The sequence below is a fragment of the Leptodactylus fuscus genome, chromosome 5 (assembly GCF_031893055.1).
Source record: "Leptodactylus fuscus isolate aLepFus1 chromosome 5, aLepFus1.hap2, whole genome shotgun sequence".
NCBI classification, from domain to species: Eukaryota; Metazoa; Chordata; class Amphibia; order Anura; family Leptodactylidae; genus Leptodactylus; species Leptodactylus fuscus.
In genome coordinates, this window is record NC_134269.1 from 73,241,231 (window position 1) to 73,260,062 (window position 18,832).

The 18,832-nt window shown below is 38.5% G+C and overlaps 1 protein-coding gene across 2 annotated transcripts in view; it reads right to left on the bottom strand.

The window, feature by feature from the left end:
• Nucleotides 1-5,914: 5,914 nt before the first annotated feature.
• Nucleotides 5,915-18,832, bottom strand: part of DTWD1 (DTW motif tRNA-uridine aminocarboxypropyltransferase 1) — a 28,094-nt gene continuing 15,176 nt past the window's right edge. For both annotated transcript variants that reach the window (XM_075273417.1, XM_075273416.1), the window contains exons 2-5: nt 18,099-18,316; nt 16,158-16,301; nt 15,817-16,072; nt 5,915-6,255 (exon numbers count right to left, since the gene is read on the bottom strand). In XM_075273417.1, the coding sequence (XP_075129518.1) occupies nt 6,026-6,255; nt 15,817-16,072; nt 16,158-16,301; nt 18,099-18,296 (828 nt within the window). In that variant the 5' untranslated portion in view covers nt 18,297-18,316 and the 3' untranslated portion in view covers nt 5,915-6,025. The remainder of the gene's footprint in view (nt 6,256-15,816; nt 16,073-16,157; nt 16,302-18,098; nt 18,317-18,832) is intronic.

Below are 18,832 nucleotides of genomic sequence, written 5' to 3' on the forward strand. Positions count from 1 at the left end.
ACGCCAATACAATGCATTAGCCAGTGCTGATTGGCCAGAGTACGGAATTCGGCCAATCAGCGCTGGCTCTGCTGGAGGAGGCGGAGTCTAAGGTCGGACCTGAATGGAGACTGGTGTGGAGCGATCTTAGACTCCGCCTCCTCCAGCAGAGCCAGCGCTGATTGGTCGAGTTCCGTACTCTGGCCAATCAGCGCTGGCTAATGCATTCTATTAGCCCGATGAAGTAGAGCTGAATGTGTGTGCTAAGCACACACATTCAGCACTGCTTCATCACGCCAATACAATGCATTAGCCAGTGCTGATTGGCCAGAGTACGGAATTCGGCCAATCAGCGCTGGCTCTGCTGGAGGAGGCGGAGTCTAAGGTCGGACCTGAATGGAGACTGGTGTGGAGCGATCTTAGACTCCGCCTCCTCCAGCAGAGCCAGCGCTGATTGGTCGAGTTCCGTACTCTGGCCAATCAGCGCTGGCCAATGCATTCTATTAGCGTGAACTGAGTTTGCACAGGGGTTCTAGTGCACCCTCGGCTCTGCTACATCAGATTGCTACATCTGATGTAGCAGTGCCGAGTGTGCATCAGATGTGTAGTTGAGCAAAACTGACTCAACACTGCTAAGTCTCTGCATTCGCATAGGAATGCATTGGCCAGCCTTCGGCCAATCAGCGCTGGCTCTGCCGGAGGAGGCGGAGTCTAAGGTCGGACCTGAATGGAGACTGGTGTGGAGCGATCTTAGACTCCGCCTCCTCCAGCAGAGCCAGCGCTGATTGGTCGAGTTCCGTACTCTGGCCAATGCATTTCTATGGGGAAAAGTTAGCTTGCGAAAATCGCAAACTGACAGGGATTTCCATGAAATAAAGTGACTTTTATGCCCCCAGACATGCTTCCCCTGCTGTCCCAGTGTCATTCCAGGGTGTTGGTATCATTTCCTGGGGTGTCATAGTGGACTTGGTGACCCTCCAGACACGAATTTGGGTTTCCCCCTTAACGAGTTTATGTTCCCCATAGACTATAATGGGGTTCGAAACCCATTCGAACACTCGAACAGTGAGCGGCTGTTCGAATCGAATTTCGAACCTCGAACATTTTAGTGTTCGCTCATCTCTAATAGAAATATTTGTTTGTTTTGAAGACTTGTAAGTACTATAGAGGCTTGTTGTTATTAGGGAGACAAATTTGTCCCAATTTCTACATCTACTATAACTGCAATGTCTTATGTTCATATCCATAGCACATTATTTAGTGTATATGACGTCAGTACTGTAAGATGATGTCACATGGCACAGGAACTTAACAGGGATTCGCAGAACAGTGTTTCTTCTGTATTTTTCCTGCGTAACACATGTATCAGAGCCATTTTAGTTTGTTTGAGGTGAATTACCATTTGTTCAGTTGTGTGAAAAACCTAACAATTTGTGTTAAACCCTGCTCATGACAACTCAAGGAAGCCCATCTTAAGAGAAAGATTTCAGTTATTAAAAAGTGAGTTCAAATTGAGAGTCTCAAAATGTTTTTAGAGCTATATTTAAGCCTAATGGGGATACCCTATGTTTAAGGGTAGGTCTAGGAGTCTCTTCACATTATTAAGACACAAAGAGTTGGCGGAGTTTGTCTTTACCATGCACACATATTTTTTTTTTTTGCAAGATTTGCGCCTTTTTTTTTTTTGCATTGTGGAAATTATTTCCTTGGATAACCCATGACTTCTTAGGATTTCACTTTCAGGGTTCAAGTAGATACAATTAACTTCTTTAGATGTTGACGCTACCTTAGGCCAGAACATCTCTTATCGGAAGAAGGATAGAATCCTCTAAAGCTAGCTGTTTCAGGGTTGGATACCGTTTGTTTTTTTTTTTTTGGCCATGAAGGAAGATCAAAATTATGTTTATTTCTTGAATTTCCTGAGGACATGAAGGATAAGAGCATAAGAGCTCCATTTTTGAGACTGAGCAACTACATCCCACTGGTTAATCACTGCAGTTTGAAGAAAAAGGTTTCTACCTTGGCATTCTTTCTTAAGGCAAAGAGAAGTATCTTGACAGAAACATGAAAAACTTTGTTTTTAAAGGATAAGACTTGATTCCAATGTCCTTCCAGTTCAGATAGAGAGTTTGCCACCATAAGAAAGCCATCGAGGTAAGGAATGATTACCATGTTCTGCTTTTGTGCATACAACATGTTTTCCATCACTACATTCGTAAAGCCCTTGGGTGCCAAAGATATGCCGAATACAACAAAAATGGCAAATCTTACAAATCTTTGATTATTTTTAGAATTAATCTTTGAATTTTTTAGAATCAATTGAGACATGATAACACGCGTTGCTTAACTTCACAGAATGCATTACTGCATCCTGACCTATTAGAAGTGTGCTAAGATTATATATATAGATAGATATATATACACTCACCGGCCACTTTATTAGGTACACCATGCTAGTAACGGGTTGGACCCCCTTTTGCCTTCAGAACTGCCTCAATTCTTCGTGGCATAGATTCAACAAGGTGCTGGAAGCATTCCTCAGAGATTTTGGTCCATATTGACATGATGGCATCACACAGTTGCCGCAGATTTGTCGGCTGCACATCCATGATGCGAATCTCCCGTTCCACCACATCCCAAAGATGCTCTATTGGATTGAGATCTGGTGACTGTGGAGGCCATTGGAGTGCAGTGAACTCATTGTCATGTTCAAGAAACCAGTCTGAGATGATTCCAGCTCGGTTTGAACTGCAGGAGATTGTCTTGACCATGTCTACATGCCTAAATGCACTGAGTTGCCGCCATGTGATTGGCTGATTAGAAATTAAGTGTTAACGAGCAGTTGGACAGGTGTACCTAATAAAGTGGCCGGTGAGTGTATATATTATATACTTGACCCATCTGCGTAGATTTTAAAATTTGATTGTTCCAAAGGTGCGATTTTCTTTTCAAACCAGAAACAGCTTTACAGAAACAGATTATTTACTGTGACTAAAATAGTTGCAAGTGGCATTTTTTTGACCGCTTGGCTGGGACCATCATCTGCAACACGTTCATCACTTAAGTGGCATGAATGACAGCAAAAGATTTTAACCATGGAGCAAGAATGCTCCTAACTCATGATGAGGTGCAACTTCATTATAACTTAGGCACACACTCTGCCGGCAAAGGGGACATATATTTAAACATACAATTCAAAAGTCTTCATGAATCTCCCCCATGGTGCTCGATTGTAACAGTTTTGAATGTCATATGCTAGGATTTGTTGAAGCTTTCCAGTTTGTAATTAAGTCACTTGAAAATTCAGAAACTTGATTTTGTAATCATCCTTGATAGTCTGAAGGACCCAAGAATTTTGAGTTATACAGAACACTTCTGGCATCATTGTTTATCAGTGGAGCTTGGATGGATGGGATTAAGCTCTTTGGAGCAATTAAGGTTTTGCTGCTTACCTCTTTTGAGCAATGGCAAGGTCCTTGTTTTGCTAAAGAGCTTATATGCATATTTATAAAATCATCTTAGCAATGGAGGCACAGATTCACAAGGGGGAAAAAAAACTTTTTTTCAGGTGACCCTAGCCTGAAAGTCTGGGTACACCTGATAGCTTCTGGTGTCAAACCCCCTTTAACCCTTTCGCTGCCAGGCACGTACACTGTACGTGCTCCCAAGGTGGCACTTCAGTAGCAGAGGACGTACTTAGTACATCCTCCCTACTAATGCCGATATCTCTGGACTGCATCAACATATCTTGATGCTTTAAAATGCGATTTAAAGAGGAGAATCTCATCTTTAAAAGGATATCAAGAACTCGATGATTGGATGTACAGTCTTGGAGCAATTCACTGTTGAAAACACTATTTGGCATTGAGATCCAACTGCAGATCTCAATTCCTGACAGCGTTTCAACAGTGAATTGCTCCAAAACTGTACATCCAATCATCGAGTTCTTGATGCCATTTTAAAGATGAGATTCTCCTCTTTAAAATGCAATTGAAAGCATCAAGATATGTTGATGCAGTCCAAAGATATAGAGCTCCCCCCCTCCTGTCTAAGCAAGCAATTTGCGATCTAACATGAAAGGAAGAGGGACACGGAGCAGCCCAGCAGAGAGAGAGACACACAGAAACGATCTCTCTCTCTGCATAACTTGTATGTGACAGCAGGAGGGGGGTGGCAGGGACTCTATTGTCCCTATTAACCCTTCTCCTGCCAATCAGAGCGTATACTATACATTTGTCTCTGATTGTCACATACAGTTATAATGTAATTCCCCCCTGAGCTTTACTAGTGGGGTATTCTTATGTTATACCTCCTGAACATAACCAGGAAGTTTGTTGGCGCTGTGACCCAGACGTTTACCATTGTCCAGGTCGCAGAGCCAAAAAAAAAAGTTGCACCAAACACTTACACAACATATACATAAAGTCGCAAATAAAGTTTACATTTCACCCAATCCCTGTCCTGTCTATACCTGAGCTTTCTACAGTAAAATATGTCTCTAGTGATATCCGTTACACACTAAAATAATAGTAATAACGATTATCACTAGAGATGAACGTATAGATTGCTAAAATATTTATAGGGGGATGGAAAATAACATTTTTATGTAAAGTCATATTTAATTTGCATGCACAAAATGGGATGGCGCATTTCTGCGATTTTGGCGATTCTTTAACACCCGCCCCTGTAAATATATACATGTGTGGTATGTATGAACTCCTCACATATTGCAGTTTTATGTACAGTACATTATGTTTGCAGAAAGGGATTTCTTGACACGCACTTTAGTGGCAAATTTGAATTTTTGCGCAATTTTTGCTAGCAATCTCTGTTTGCGGCAAAGTTGAATGAAGGTGGTTGTATATATAAACTATTAAATTGTGTTTTTATATACGGTATGCTGTGTACTCTGAAAAAAGTTAGATTTTGGTGTCACAGTTTGGTAGGTGCAGTATAGCTTTTTAACATATTAGTGAACAACAGCAAAATCCTGCTTGTCTTCTGTATTCGTGTTTTTGGGAGTCCGAGCTCTTGTTGTAGTTGATGTTTGCGGTACATATAGTATATATACACATTGTATACACCATAAGCTATTATTTTAAAAGTATTTTGTATATGAATGTGAGATTGAACATGAGTTTTAGGTGCAAATATGTGTTTTAGCGTATTTTTTAAAAAAATTATTTGTGTTGGTCGCAAAGTTGCATGAAGGTGGATGTGGCTATCGATGACCCATTAAGACATTTGTAATCTTCAGGTTGTCTACTTTCAAAAAATATATAGGGTTTAGGGGTTCACTTACTTTTCATGGTGTGTAATCCCTACATTTTATAGGATGATACTTTTTTAACATTTCCAGCTTCAAAGCAGAATTTTGTTCCTTCCAGTTCTAGCGATTTTCTGAAAACACGTGCATGCGGGTTCAGGCCATAGTGATATGTATGAACTCTGCACATGTTGAACTCTTATTTTTAGGAGGTTTGGTGCATTTAATTTTTTGTTTGGTTTCCGCTTTTAACAACTAATATACATTTATTTGCATTTTTTCATAAAACATTCACTTTAAATCAAAATTTCATGAAGGTGCCTGTTCGTATACAGTATCAAGTGGCATTCTGACAATATAGGTATGGGGGGTTGGATGCTTTTTTAATGTTGCAATTTAGGTTTGATTTGTCCATCTCAAAACTGTGAAAATTGCTCTGGCTACTGGAAGTGCAAAATTTCCAGAGACCCTTGGCAGCGAAAAGGTTAAGTACTCTCAATAAGGACAGGTTCAAACAAATAATTTCATATAATGAAGCTCTTTAAGAAATAAACAAAAACACTGAAGAGCTGAAGAATAAAAAAAACAATGTTTTATTTATTTATTTATTTTATAGAAAAATCACAATTTAATCCTAGTTTTCACTAGAATTTGCCAAACTCCATTTAAACAGTTTTAGAAGATGGGATTAAAATAGCACTACGATACTTCTATATTGTAAAATCACAAGTTAGTCATAATGATCTTTAAGTCCTAAATTCCTTGCCTATAAGCTGTGTGCTACAATTTTCCTGCAGCCTTTTTGGCATCTCTGATGAGTGTATACATGAAAGAGAAGAAAAAGAGAAGATTGTCGTATTCACCATTGTAATCTTTTTCTAAGATTTGCATGTGGTAGTCCACCATAAAGTAGTAAATCGCTTCTATTGTTGAAAGGTAGGTGTCAGGTGATCCTTTCTGATGTCGCCAAAAAGATGTTTTTCGTTCTGTCAATTCAACACTTACCAACCCTAGTAAAGTTAAGGAAAAAAATGGACTTGTTATAGTTTGTTGCATGACTGACAATTTATTAATGATATACAACTGAAAACATTTTAATTTGGTTGGCTGTTATTGTCTATGGTAGTAGTAGGGATTCAAACTAAATGATATTGCACATACATTTGTAGTCTATTTCCATTGCATAGGACAATATAAGTAAACAAGTAGCAGATAGGTACATTAAAGTGCTGGGACTGTCTTGTTTATCCAAATGGTGCTTGCAGAAATCCATGCACATGCTACAAACTTTCTGCAAGGAACCTGCCACATGTGAACATACCTTTGAAAGGACAGAAGGCTGCATCTATTTCTCCTAGGTAGCTATTAATTCATATGCTGGCATTGTGAAAGAATATACACCAACAGCTCAGCTTTAAAATATGTATACATTTGTCAGATCTTCACCATAAAATGCCCAAGCTCTCCAATGCCCAGAAGTTATCACAAGTTAATATTGTAGGCTTTCAGTGAAAATGTGTAACATCACCCAGATCATAATAAAGAAGTGAATGACAAGGTATACATCGCATTCCAAATTAGGCAAATCGTATTTAAGTGTCAAAGATTTTATTTTTTTAATTAAACTAATGGATGGTATTGTGTCTCAGGGCTCTTTAGATCACAGAAATCAAATCTCAAACACCTGTGATAATTAGTTTGCAAGGTGACCCCAATTAAATGAAACGTACTTAAGGCTGAGGCCCCAAGTTTCGGAAAAGATGCTTTTTGTTGCAGATTTTGCTACTTTTTTTTTCTTTTAGCCAAGAGTGGCTAAAATAGGAATGGGAAATATTTAGGAAGCGCTGAATGCTTCTGCTCAATTCACGCCCGGCTTTGGTTAAAAAACCCCAAAACATTTGTCATATTTTGTTCCAGAATCAGGGAAAGAGAGCTGGGAGTCCCCTTTAGGGTCCCTGAAGATGTTGAAATTACCTCTGTAAAGGAGAGTTTCTGACTGATCACTTTCTTCAATAGTACAAAAAGTAGAACTGTACCTTCCATACCAAAATCATCTTCATGTATGACAATGACCCATTGCATGTCCTTGGATGTTATGGGGCTTAAAAAGAAAGGAAACTCATGGTGTGGCCACCATCCTTCCTAAACCTCAACCCTATGGAGAAACTTTCTAATATCCTCAAGCAAAATACCTATTGTGGGACACCGTTCACATCGAAACAGCAGCTCTGGGAGGCTATTCTGACATCCTGCAAAGAAATTCAAGCAGAAACCATCCAAAAACTCACAAGTTCAACGGATGCAAGAATTGCAAAGGTGATACCAATGAAAGGCTCTTATGTTAATATGTAACTTGTTTTTCATTGAAATAGCTTTTGATTTCATGTGACCTCTTAACGCTGCAAATTCAACAAATGGCCATTCCAGTTCTTCACAACCTATAACATTTATGGAAAATCCATGATGCATAATACATTTTGAATAGTGGATTTTGATTTTTTTTTCTAATTTATGGGAGGTTTGTCCATTAAAATTTGATTTATACTGTAATGGTTGAAGATTTCAACTTCATACTGATTGTCATTTGCATCGACCATCTAGGAAAACCAGAGAAAAGTATAATTTTCATAATAATTTGGACTGCCATGTATTAATGCAGAGGTTGTTGGTTTTTAATCATATCCAGTTACAACCAGGGTGCTACAACACAATGATCAATAGGTGATCACAGCTGTAGTCAGTGCTGGGGCTGACACGGCCTATAATTGAAACTGTGATTAATTAGAGGCGATTTCTCATTACTGACAGCATGGTAACCAACTGGAATTAATCTCAGTTATAAGTGAAAGCACCACATTCAGAAAACCTCAGGGCTAATTTGCATGTATGCTTTTAATGAATGTGCTATGTCCGTGTAAATCAGATTCTGCATGTGAACCCATTGATTTTAAAGGGAAGAGAAGAAAACTGAAAAACTCATCTAGATCAGGAGACGGCCTTCTCAAGGAAATGGAGAGAGTTTGTTACACAGCTATGTTATTTATTGAACAGGTGAAGCACTATAAAAACGCACAGTAGAGAAACATGAATTGCATATTTATTAATGAAATATGTTTAAAATCAAGCTGTCCCCAAGAAAGTTCATATCAAAGAAGCTGCAGTATAGAGTCAGGGATGTTATATTCAGCACCATTATACCATTAGTAGATGCTCCAATTCCTTAAAAAAGCATTTTTTTGGTTTTGTTTTACAAATATGTGAATAAGGGTCAAGTGCAATGGGGTGAGCCAAAGCCTCCAAGGGCTTGGTTTTCAGGTTTGACATACCCTATTTGTACTTGAGCCTCATTTACATGTTTCTATATATGGCTTTTTCAAAAATAAAATTGTGGACTATCTAGAACAGGGATAGGGAACCTTTGGCTCTCCAGCTGCTGCGAAACTGCAACTCCCAGCATGCTCCATTCACTTCCATGGGAGTTCCAAGAACAGCAGAACAAGTATGCATGCTAGGAGTTGTAGTTTTGCAACAGCTGGAGAGCCGTACGTTCCCTACCCCTGATCCAGAAGTATGGTGATGTTCAGCATGCTGTCATCTACAATGCACTTTGGGGTGACTGCATATATTTGCTGTCTCCAATTCTACTGGATTCACAGAAATAACCAAGCACCCCTGCTTGGCTAGCTCAAATGTGGCAAACAGCATTATGGAAATAGGAGTGGGTCCAACAACTGTGAGGGGTATACTATACATGTCTAAGAGGGGAATAATGCACAAACAGTTTACAATACTGACAAGTGCAAAGAAAGTGCATTGCATATACAATTAGGACACCAGAAAATAAATTACCCTCCTCCATGACAGTGAAAGGCAAGTTAAGGGTTAGAGTAACTATTTTGGTGTAGGAAAAGTAAGAGAACTGGACAGGAAAACCACACATTCTTGTTTCTGCATTCTTCCAATTTTTAGTTGATCAGCAAAAATAATACTAATTTTGGCTGGCTTAAAATGATGTTTTATGCTTACCAAGACTGGGTTTTGTATGCATTGGATTTGTACATTTAATCTTTAGGAACAAAAAATATTTTCTACTGATCTCACTGACTGGCTGGAATCCCTTTCACATTAACCCCTTCTTCAGCACTGGTATACATCTTAGAATGGAGTATATTAAGTACTTGGCAATGGTAAAATTCAGACATTGAGATAAACATTCCAATACATCAGGCTCCCACTGAACGCACAAAGGGACTCTACTCAGGCTTATTTGCATATTGACAAAAAAGGAAATATCTCGGCATTGGATTCATAAAGGGAGATTATTGTTTTTTGGTTGATATGAAGGGTTCTGGTGACAGACGCCCTTCTACTTTTATCTTTTCATATCAATATCCACATGACTTTGGAGTGCGCAGATTTACGTCTATGACAGAGGTGCTAGGAGCACAGGACAACTGCCACTTAATTGCAATTTACAGTAGGATACTAATGCTTTCTTTCATACTGTGCTTGCTATGCAGGCACAGGTGACAGCGTATTTTTTTCTTCTCACACTGCTGCTTCTCTACACCTTCTATTAGCCTCCTCATGTACCATTAAATTTTTTTTTAAATAAATAAAATTATTTATGAATTTATCTGCATTGAAAGATATATAATTTGTTTCCTGGAAAACCCTTTAAGGATAGTCCATCAACATATATATTCCTGGAAAACACTTAATACGCTGACAGCTCTTGGTACCACAATCTATTGTTTTTTTTATTTGCCCCTTGAGTATAAGGTAAAATTGTCCCCGGCACCGCCAAGTATTGATTACTGTCTCAGCCAAGGAGGTAAATGGACATTCTTCTATTGTAGTACACATACACTGTCACTGAACAAGGGAAATTAAATACTGCTGGTTAAGCAAAAAAAACAATGCTAAATAGCAGATGTTAAATCAACTGCCTGTTTTTACATGTGTGGGGCAGGTTGCAAAAATAAATCATTGCCCCTTGTGATGAATATTTCAGTTGAGTTCTCCTTTTCATGATTTTATATTTGTATACTTCCAATACAGATGTAACCATCATCTTCAATCTCATCACAGTATGTAAAGCAAAAGTCATACAGTTCATGGCAAATAAAGCAACATTACTGCATGTAAAGAAAACAAACATATGCTTTCACATTCCTCTATCTTACATTGTCTGTCGCCTCTTGCCTTTGTTAGAGCCACAACTTGTTCATTTAAGGTATTTTCACTTACGAAACATGCAATCTAGATTAACCCCTTAGTGACCAGCCTGTTTTAGACCTTAATGACCAAGCCAAATTTTGGAAATTTGCCCTGTGTGACTATCAGTGAGTAATTCTGTAACAGTATATTGCATCCGAGCGATTCTGATATTGTTTTTTCGTGACATGTTGTATTTTACTGAGAAGGTAAAATTAGACTGATATAGCGTGTGTAAATTTATTAAAAAACTCGCAAATGCTGAAAATTTTGAAAATGTTTCAATGTTTTCCATTTTCAGCTGCGATATCTCACAAATGCACAATAATACAGGGCAATACATTTAGTAGTTGTATACTTCCAAATGTTCCTTTTGTGTTTCAAGCATATTTGAAATAATTTTAGCATATTTGAGTAATTTAGACAATTTACAAGTTTATAAGCAAATTTGGAGTATGTGATTTTTTTTTCCTGTACCAAGCTATGTTTGCAGACGGAAATAGGTGGCATAATGACAGAACCTCCTATTAAATGACCCAATTTGGAAAACTAGACCCCTTCAGGTATTCTTTGAGGGGTATAGTGAGCATTTTGATCAAACAAATATTGTTTTGTAAGAATTATTACAAATGATGAAAAAAAATTACATTTTCATTTTCTTCAAATAGGTGTTATTTTAAAGCCAGTTTTTTTTTTTTGCACACAATACATCAAAAAGAAGAAACACACTCCAAAATATATCACCCCACTTTTCCTGTGTTAAAAATGTACACTTTGTGGCCTTAATCCTATGTACACACATACAGTAGGGCCCAATAGCTAGGGAGTGCCAAATGGATTTCAAAACACAAATTTTGCTTGCAGATATTTTAGGCCCTTTGCACATTTGAACAAGATTTCAGTTACCAAAGCATTTGAAAACCCCCATAAATGACCCCATTTTATAAACTAGACCCCTTAAGGTATTCATTGAGGGGTATAGTGAGTACTTTGACCCCATAAGTTTTTAGAAAATTTCAAATATTTTTTTTTTTTTTTTACACAAAAGTGTCATTTTATAGGCAGTTTTTTAGAACATAACACATGAAAATGAAGAAAAACACCCTAAAATAGATGACCCCATTTCTCCTGTGTTCAAAAATGTACACTTCGTGGCCTTAATCCTATGTACGGACGCACAGTAGGGCCCAAAAAGAAGGGAGCACCAACTGGATTTCAAGACACAAATTTTGCTTGCAGATATTTTAGGCCCGTTGCACATTCAAAAAAGATTTGAATTACCAAAACAATTGAAACCCCCCATAAATGACCCCATTTTATAAACTAGACCCCTTAAGGTATTCATTTAGGGGTATAGTGAGTATTTTGACCCTATAGCTGTTTCACGGATTTTGGGATGTGAGGTTAAAAATTACTAAAATGTCCTTTTATTCCCAAAGTTTTCATTTTCACAAGGGGTTAAAAGAGAAAAAGCCCCCACAGTTTGTTAAACAATTTCTCCTGAACATGGCAATACCCCATATGTGGCCATAATCTGCTGTATGGGTACATGGTGGGGCTCAGAATGGAAAGAGCGCTATTTGGGTTTTGGAGGGTGGATTTTGCTTGAATAGTTTTCAGGTGTCATGTCGCATTTGCTGAGCCCCTAAAGTATCAATACAATGGAAACCCCTCAAATGTGACCCCATTTTAAAAACTACACCCATCAAAGAATGTATCAAGGGGTATTATCATTTTGAGCCTAAAAATGCTTCCCAAAAATTAATGTACAAAATGAAAATTGAAATTTTGAAAGAAATATGCCATTTTGGTGCCCAATATGTTGCACCCACTTTGTGTTGTCAGAGACCTGCACTCCTAAAACTATTAAGGGGCCATCCCGAGGAGCAAAAAATTATATATATGTGGGTATAAACTGCTGCTTGGGCACACAGCAGGGCTCAGAAGGAAAGGTGCACTGCACTTTTTAGCTTTTGGGGTACAGATTTAGAGGGACTTTCTGGGCACCATGTTGTTTTTGCAGAGCCCTGGAGATGCCAGTAAACTGAAATTCCCCAAGAAGTGACCCCATTTTGTAGGGGCAATTTTAGGATCTCTGCAAATGTGACATGGTGTCCAAACATCAACAATCTAAATCTGCACTCCAAAAGCACATATCGCTCCTTCACATCTGTGCCCTGCTGTGTACCCAAATGGCACTGTATGCCCACATGTATGATACTGGTGTACCCCGCATAACGGACTTAATGCCATATGTGGGTAGAATCGGCTGTTTAGGCATAGCTGGTTACAGAAGGGAAGGAGCGCTATTTTGGTTTTTGGAGCACAGTTTGGTTTTTGGACGCACTTTTGCAAAGCCCCTGAATTGCCAATAAAGTGGAATCCGCAGACATGTCACTGTATTTTGGACACTACCCCGCTGATGGGATTTATCAGGTGGTGTACCGAGCGTTTTTAACCCCTGAGTGTTGCATTTATTTAGTTTCCAGAAATGAAATCGCAGCTCATAATGAGAAGTTAAAAATGAAATTTTTCCAGAGATTCAACATTTTAGTGCCCGATATGTTGTGCCCAACTCATGTCAGCAGAGATACACACTCCAAAAAGTGGTAAGCGGGTATCCCGGGCACAACAGCTTTTAGAGCGTTCATCTGTGATACAAGTCAGGCACAAAATATTACGCACTGAAATGACGTATTCCTGGAAAAATGGTCATTTTCACTTCTCACAATCATCCGCATATTCATTTATGGATAATAAGTTATAGCAACACTTGGGGGTTAAAAATTTATTTCTCAAGACACTTGTCTTATATCTGATAACACAGGTCGGGAGGGAGAGTCACTGCTCGATGGGGGAGCAGAGTTCTCTCGTTGGTATGTACGGTTCTACCTGCAGGACAATCAGTTCAGCCAATTGCAGTTTGCTGATAAAGTCTTGGGCAGTGTATTATTCCTCTGCAAAAACACTAAGATAACATTGAGTTTACAGCATGTCCGTTCTCTTCACTGCAGCATGTATGATTGTCTCCAAACCCGTGTAATGTAATATACATTTACTGTGCATATTATTTGATCTGAATTTATATTCGATATCTAACAATGATAATAAATAATCTCTCATGGTAAAGGAAATGTCTATATCTTGTGAGTTTCTTCATAGTGTCCTGTTCATCAATCAAAGCCACCCACCAGCTTGTTGAAGAATACAGGAAGTGAGAAAAACAGATAGTAGACAAAATGCTGAAACAGGATTCCTTTCCATGCAGAAGATAATGGGGCCGATTTACTATGCTATTCCCAGTATAAACTGGTATGGAAATCATCTATCCATGTTTTAAACTGATTTTCGATTGTGGCACAAGACCCTCTTAAATTTGGCACATTGGTAAATGCGCCAACTCATTACTATTAGTATTTAACATGTACTAACACTACAGTACATAGCTAACAGTACTGGCATGTCAATAATTAGTAACAAAAGCACACATTGCACCAACAAATGTGTTGGAGACTGTTAGCCAGCATCACCTTTGAAAAGAAAAAAATAAATGTTGAACATAGCACACACAGTCACACATTTAGGCACAAAATCATAATAAATGACCAGTAAAAAGTCTGTGTATAAAAAAAGTGTGTGAAAATGAAAAATATATGGTAAGTGCTCAAAAGCGTATCATAAACACCACAGCAGGTTAGGTTAAAAAAAAATGTGAAAAAAGAACCAAGCCAGCTTGTGATATATCAGGGCAAAAAAATGTGTATCAACCCATGATATGGAAAACTGCTAGTATTGCCAGGATAGTTCTCTAGGCTTTACACATCAAGCCAAAGGGAGAGCCTACTGGGCCTACTAATAGCTAGCAATGGGACTGTGTGTAAGCCCTACTAAGAAGGACTTACGCATTTCTTTTGATCATCAGGGGTCTGATCAGATACTGATGAAATATGTGCATAGTGCAAAACACTCAGACAGCATGTCCACATTGATGGTAGTGGCACCATCATAATGAGCCAGCGAAGCTAAAAAGGGGGAAGCCCCACCCAAATCCCTGCCCTGCAGATCACATCATTATCCACAGCCCTCGATGGAGAGTCAATCAAGGAGTGTGTTTGTGGAGGTCTAACTGTTACCAAGGTAATAGGAAGCAACAACCATATTATCCCAGCCACTTGTACATGTTAACAATATAACAAACTTTGATCAGAGCGATAGTACAAAGCTAAAGGACCAAGGAGGCGTGCAATAAGTATACATCAAGTTGTATAGTAAAAGAGGTGAGGATGCCGCATGTGAACATGCCTGGATTACAACCTCAGATATAAATGATATATAGGCTTTCACGATAGCCTATATAATAAAAGTGATGACCCCCCAAAAAACAAACAAAAAAAACCCCCCAAAATAAATCCATTACCTAATTTTTGTACATGAGTTCACATGAGCCCTAATTGTATGACAAAGGTAACCATACAAATGCGTATAACTGTATAACTGGAAAAAAGAAGTGTCATGACCTTTCTTCAGGCAGATTCCACATGCATAAACCAATGGGAGTCAATGTGAGGAGGAAAAACCACTAGCGTTTTTGGGCGCGGTTTTTGGCCAAAAAAACACTTCAAAAACCGCTAGCGTTTTTTTCAAGGTCCATACACTGTACTGGAGGAAAAAACCCATATCTAAAAACGCCTCAAAAAATTCTCCAAAAAATGCCTCATGTAAAAAAAAAAATAAACGCTTCAAAAAACTATTATCCTAATTCTGAAGCAGATTTTTCCCTGACCAAATTCCTCGACACTTAACTACGTGTGAGCTAGCCCTTAGACCTGTCACATTAAGATAACTAGACTTGGCGGTAGCAAGTGAATTTCCCATAGACTGCAATACAGCTGTATTGATCTAACGCAGTTTTCCCATCATATGGAATATTAAATGGTACCATTATACCACAATTGGTCCCCCTAAATATAAGCCCTCAAACAGTTTTGTAAACTTATCAAAAAAAAAGTGATGACTTTTGGAAGGTGTGCAGCAAAAGAAAAAGAAAAGAAGTTTTATCTGCTGCACAACTTTACAATTAGAGCTGTAGGTCTTGCTAAGATAATTTTAAGCTCTCTATTTTTGGGGGGGTTGGGGAAATTGATGCAACAATGAATAGCCCATGCTCGATAATATGCAAAGCACCTATCGCTTACAGACATCATACTTTCTGAGCTCTTTCTGAGATATCAGCCTGAAACTCTCTGTATGAGACACGTATACAGTACACAAAGATAGCAGTGGTGTAATTGTGAACATGCTGTCTCTTGGAGACCAGATGTATTAAATCATCATTGAATGACATTCTTTGTTACCTTGAAGCCGTTCATCTGATATGATTTTGTTTGTCTGATTCCATGTGCTGTCAATGAATATGACTTTCTTCAAATAATTAGTATTTTCGCCAGCAGTCTTTATAGTTTTATCGTCACTTTCACTTTTATCAGTATCTAGTCTTGGACGCTTACAATCTGGTATAGGGATGTCCTTTTTCTGATTATTATACTGAATCAGATACTGAAGCCCATCTTTGAGTGAGACAGCGCTTGGACCAGGAAACACCAGTACAACCTAGAATGATGAGCAACATAAATCTAAACCAGAATTCTAATGTACAATAAGATTTAAAAAAAGCTGTTAGAGTATAATGACTTACTTCATGAACCTGTTTGTCATAGTCTGGAATAGATGGATACGTATACATAGTAACATCTTCATGCGCCAGCAGTTTTGCATGGGCAGCAGTACTTTTGCCATCAGTTTCATTGGGATGTTTAATAATATCAATTTTCACAGGAAGCTAAAAATGTGAAAAAAAAAAACAAAAAACAAAAACTATATTCATTAGCATATCTGGGGTGGTTTGCTAAATCCTTTTGGAACTACAATAATGTATATACCAACTACCATTCAGGAGACTCAATCGTTTAACTTTAGAAGTTTGCAAAAAACAATGATTTTCGATAGCAATAGTTTTTATGTTCTGAGTACTGACCAAACCCCAAAATCAAGTATAGTAATATAACTTTAAGACAATCAGTCAAAGCATCCCTGAATTGTTCCAAAAAGTTTGCAAGTTGTTTACAACCTTATGCTAAGTAACGCTAGGTTCACACTAGTGTTCGGGTCTCCGTTCTGTGGTTTCCATCTTCTGCATGCAGAAGACGGAAACCTGCCAGACCGGGTCCGGCTGTGAGCGGCGGTGAGCATTTTATGCTCTCCGCCGCGAAACCAGTTTTTTAAAATCGGACACAGAGTACTGCATGTCCGACTCTGTGTCCGATTTTAAAAAACCGGTTTCACGGCGGAGAGCATAAAACGCTCACTGCCGCACATCTTTCAAACGCATTCAAATGAATGGGTATGAAAGAGTCCTGGAGGTTTCCATCTCCTGCCTCTGCTTTGTGCAGGAAACAGAAACCTGCAGAACGCAGACCGGGCGCAGATGTGAACGAGCCCTAATTACTACTTCAATAGTGTTCATTAGAGATGAGTGAGCAGTATTCGATCGAGTAGGTATTTGATCGATACTACGGTATTCGAAATACTTGGACTCGGTCGAATACCATGCGGTAAACGCCTTTTACATTTACCGCGTGCTATTCGACCAAGTACTAGTATTTTGAATTCTGTAGTATTCGATCAAATACCTACTCGATCCAATACTACTCGCTCATCTCTAGTGTTCATATAAATGGGTCAGCTAAAAATATAGAATACAAATGTTTCAAAAATGGTAATTTACTAACACTATTGTGCAGTACGCCAATCTCACCCACATGCTAAACTAGCGTGAGATGCACCAAATTTAATAAGTGTAACCCTCTTAATACATTTTGCATGTGTCAGAGACTGAAATCTTTGCCAGACGGAAGCTAGTGATAGTAAAAGTAAATGAGGCAGCCTACAAAAGGCCCAACGCATCCCTGTCTACAATTGTCCAATTTTTATAATTTAGTGATAAGGAGATTACAAAAAAAAAAAGGAAAAAAAATTAGTGTGTTTATTTGTGCCAAAATATTGGTCTTTCTTACTATGAGAAATCAGGCCTACTGCGATAATAAGTGTGGGCCAGTTTCTCTAAACTGTAACACACTTATCTGACAAATCCCATTTAAATTCATCTGGACACCCATAATAACAGTATTTCAGGACTTTAAACATAGAACTCACACTGGAACTTGGTGAACAACATAACCCAGTAGTATTGCTAAAGATAGGCCATAAATTAAAAAAAATTCTCTTTAATTGTCTGTTTGTACTCAGGCAAGCAAAAAATAAGACTATGCTTTAAAGGTTATATTTGATTGATACAGCAAATGTAAGATTTTTGATGAGTATACTGCTCCCCCATATATTGTACATTATTGAATTTTAGTATTTTTAAAGGGCCCCAAAGTGATTTTTCATACTGGATAAGTCAGGAGAGCATAGAAGAGGTGGTCCCCAGAACCATCACTATGCAGTAAACTGGGGTGCACAGCTCCTATTACTAGCAGCTTCCAGTACCCAAAGTCTACTAGAACGGCTGATGTGTGTGGTGGGGTCCAGGTGTCCCTCTCTGACAAATCACATAATATTATGGTACCTGACTTACCTTTACAATTGGGATATCTTCATGTGGCACGCTTTCTACTGGTACATAGCAAGAATAGCAGTAAAACATTCTGGAACTATTGCATTTTGGGCATTTCGATCTCCCTTTCTTCTGTGCAGTTTCAAGTACTACTTGAGATGAGACTTTCAATTTATCCAAGAGTTCATTTCTTGATATAGATGGTTTGTTACTCGACATTATGCAGAAATACCTTTAACCTGAAATAAAAACAGACTAAGTTTCATTTTGACACTTATGCACAAACATTTGTCAACTCCTGTTGTCACTAAAATTTATTTCAGGACCAGTTATGTAGCGCAAAGAATGAAGCCCTGTCAGGAGAAGAAATGAGAACCTTTCACCACCTCCAAGAAGTCCAACTCTTTACATCACTTAATAGGCACGGCTTCACCGATTCTGGCACAAATGGAATTTTTTTCTCTAGCTCCCACTATTCCCCAGCAATAAATGCTATTTAGTCTCTGCAACATCAGGAGGGCGGTGTCAGACAAGAGCCAACAACGGATGCGATTCTGCGCTCTGTAACCGGCTGCCTCTGTTTGGAGTTCTGAATTACGGCCCCTGCACAACACTGCCCTGCTTACATTACAGATCTTAACCCCTTAAGGATCCAGTCTAAAAGTGCGAGGCCTCGTTTTTGAAAACTGACATGTGTCACTTTATATGGCAAGAACTTTCAGATGCTTTAACTTACAGAAGTCATTTTAAGATTG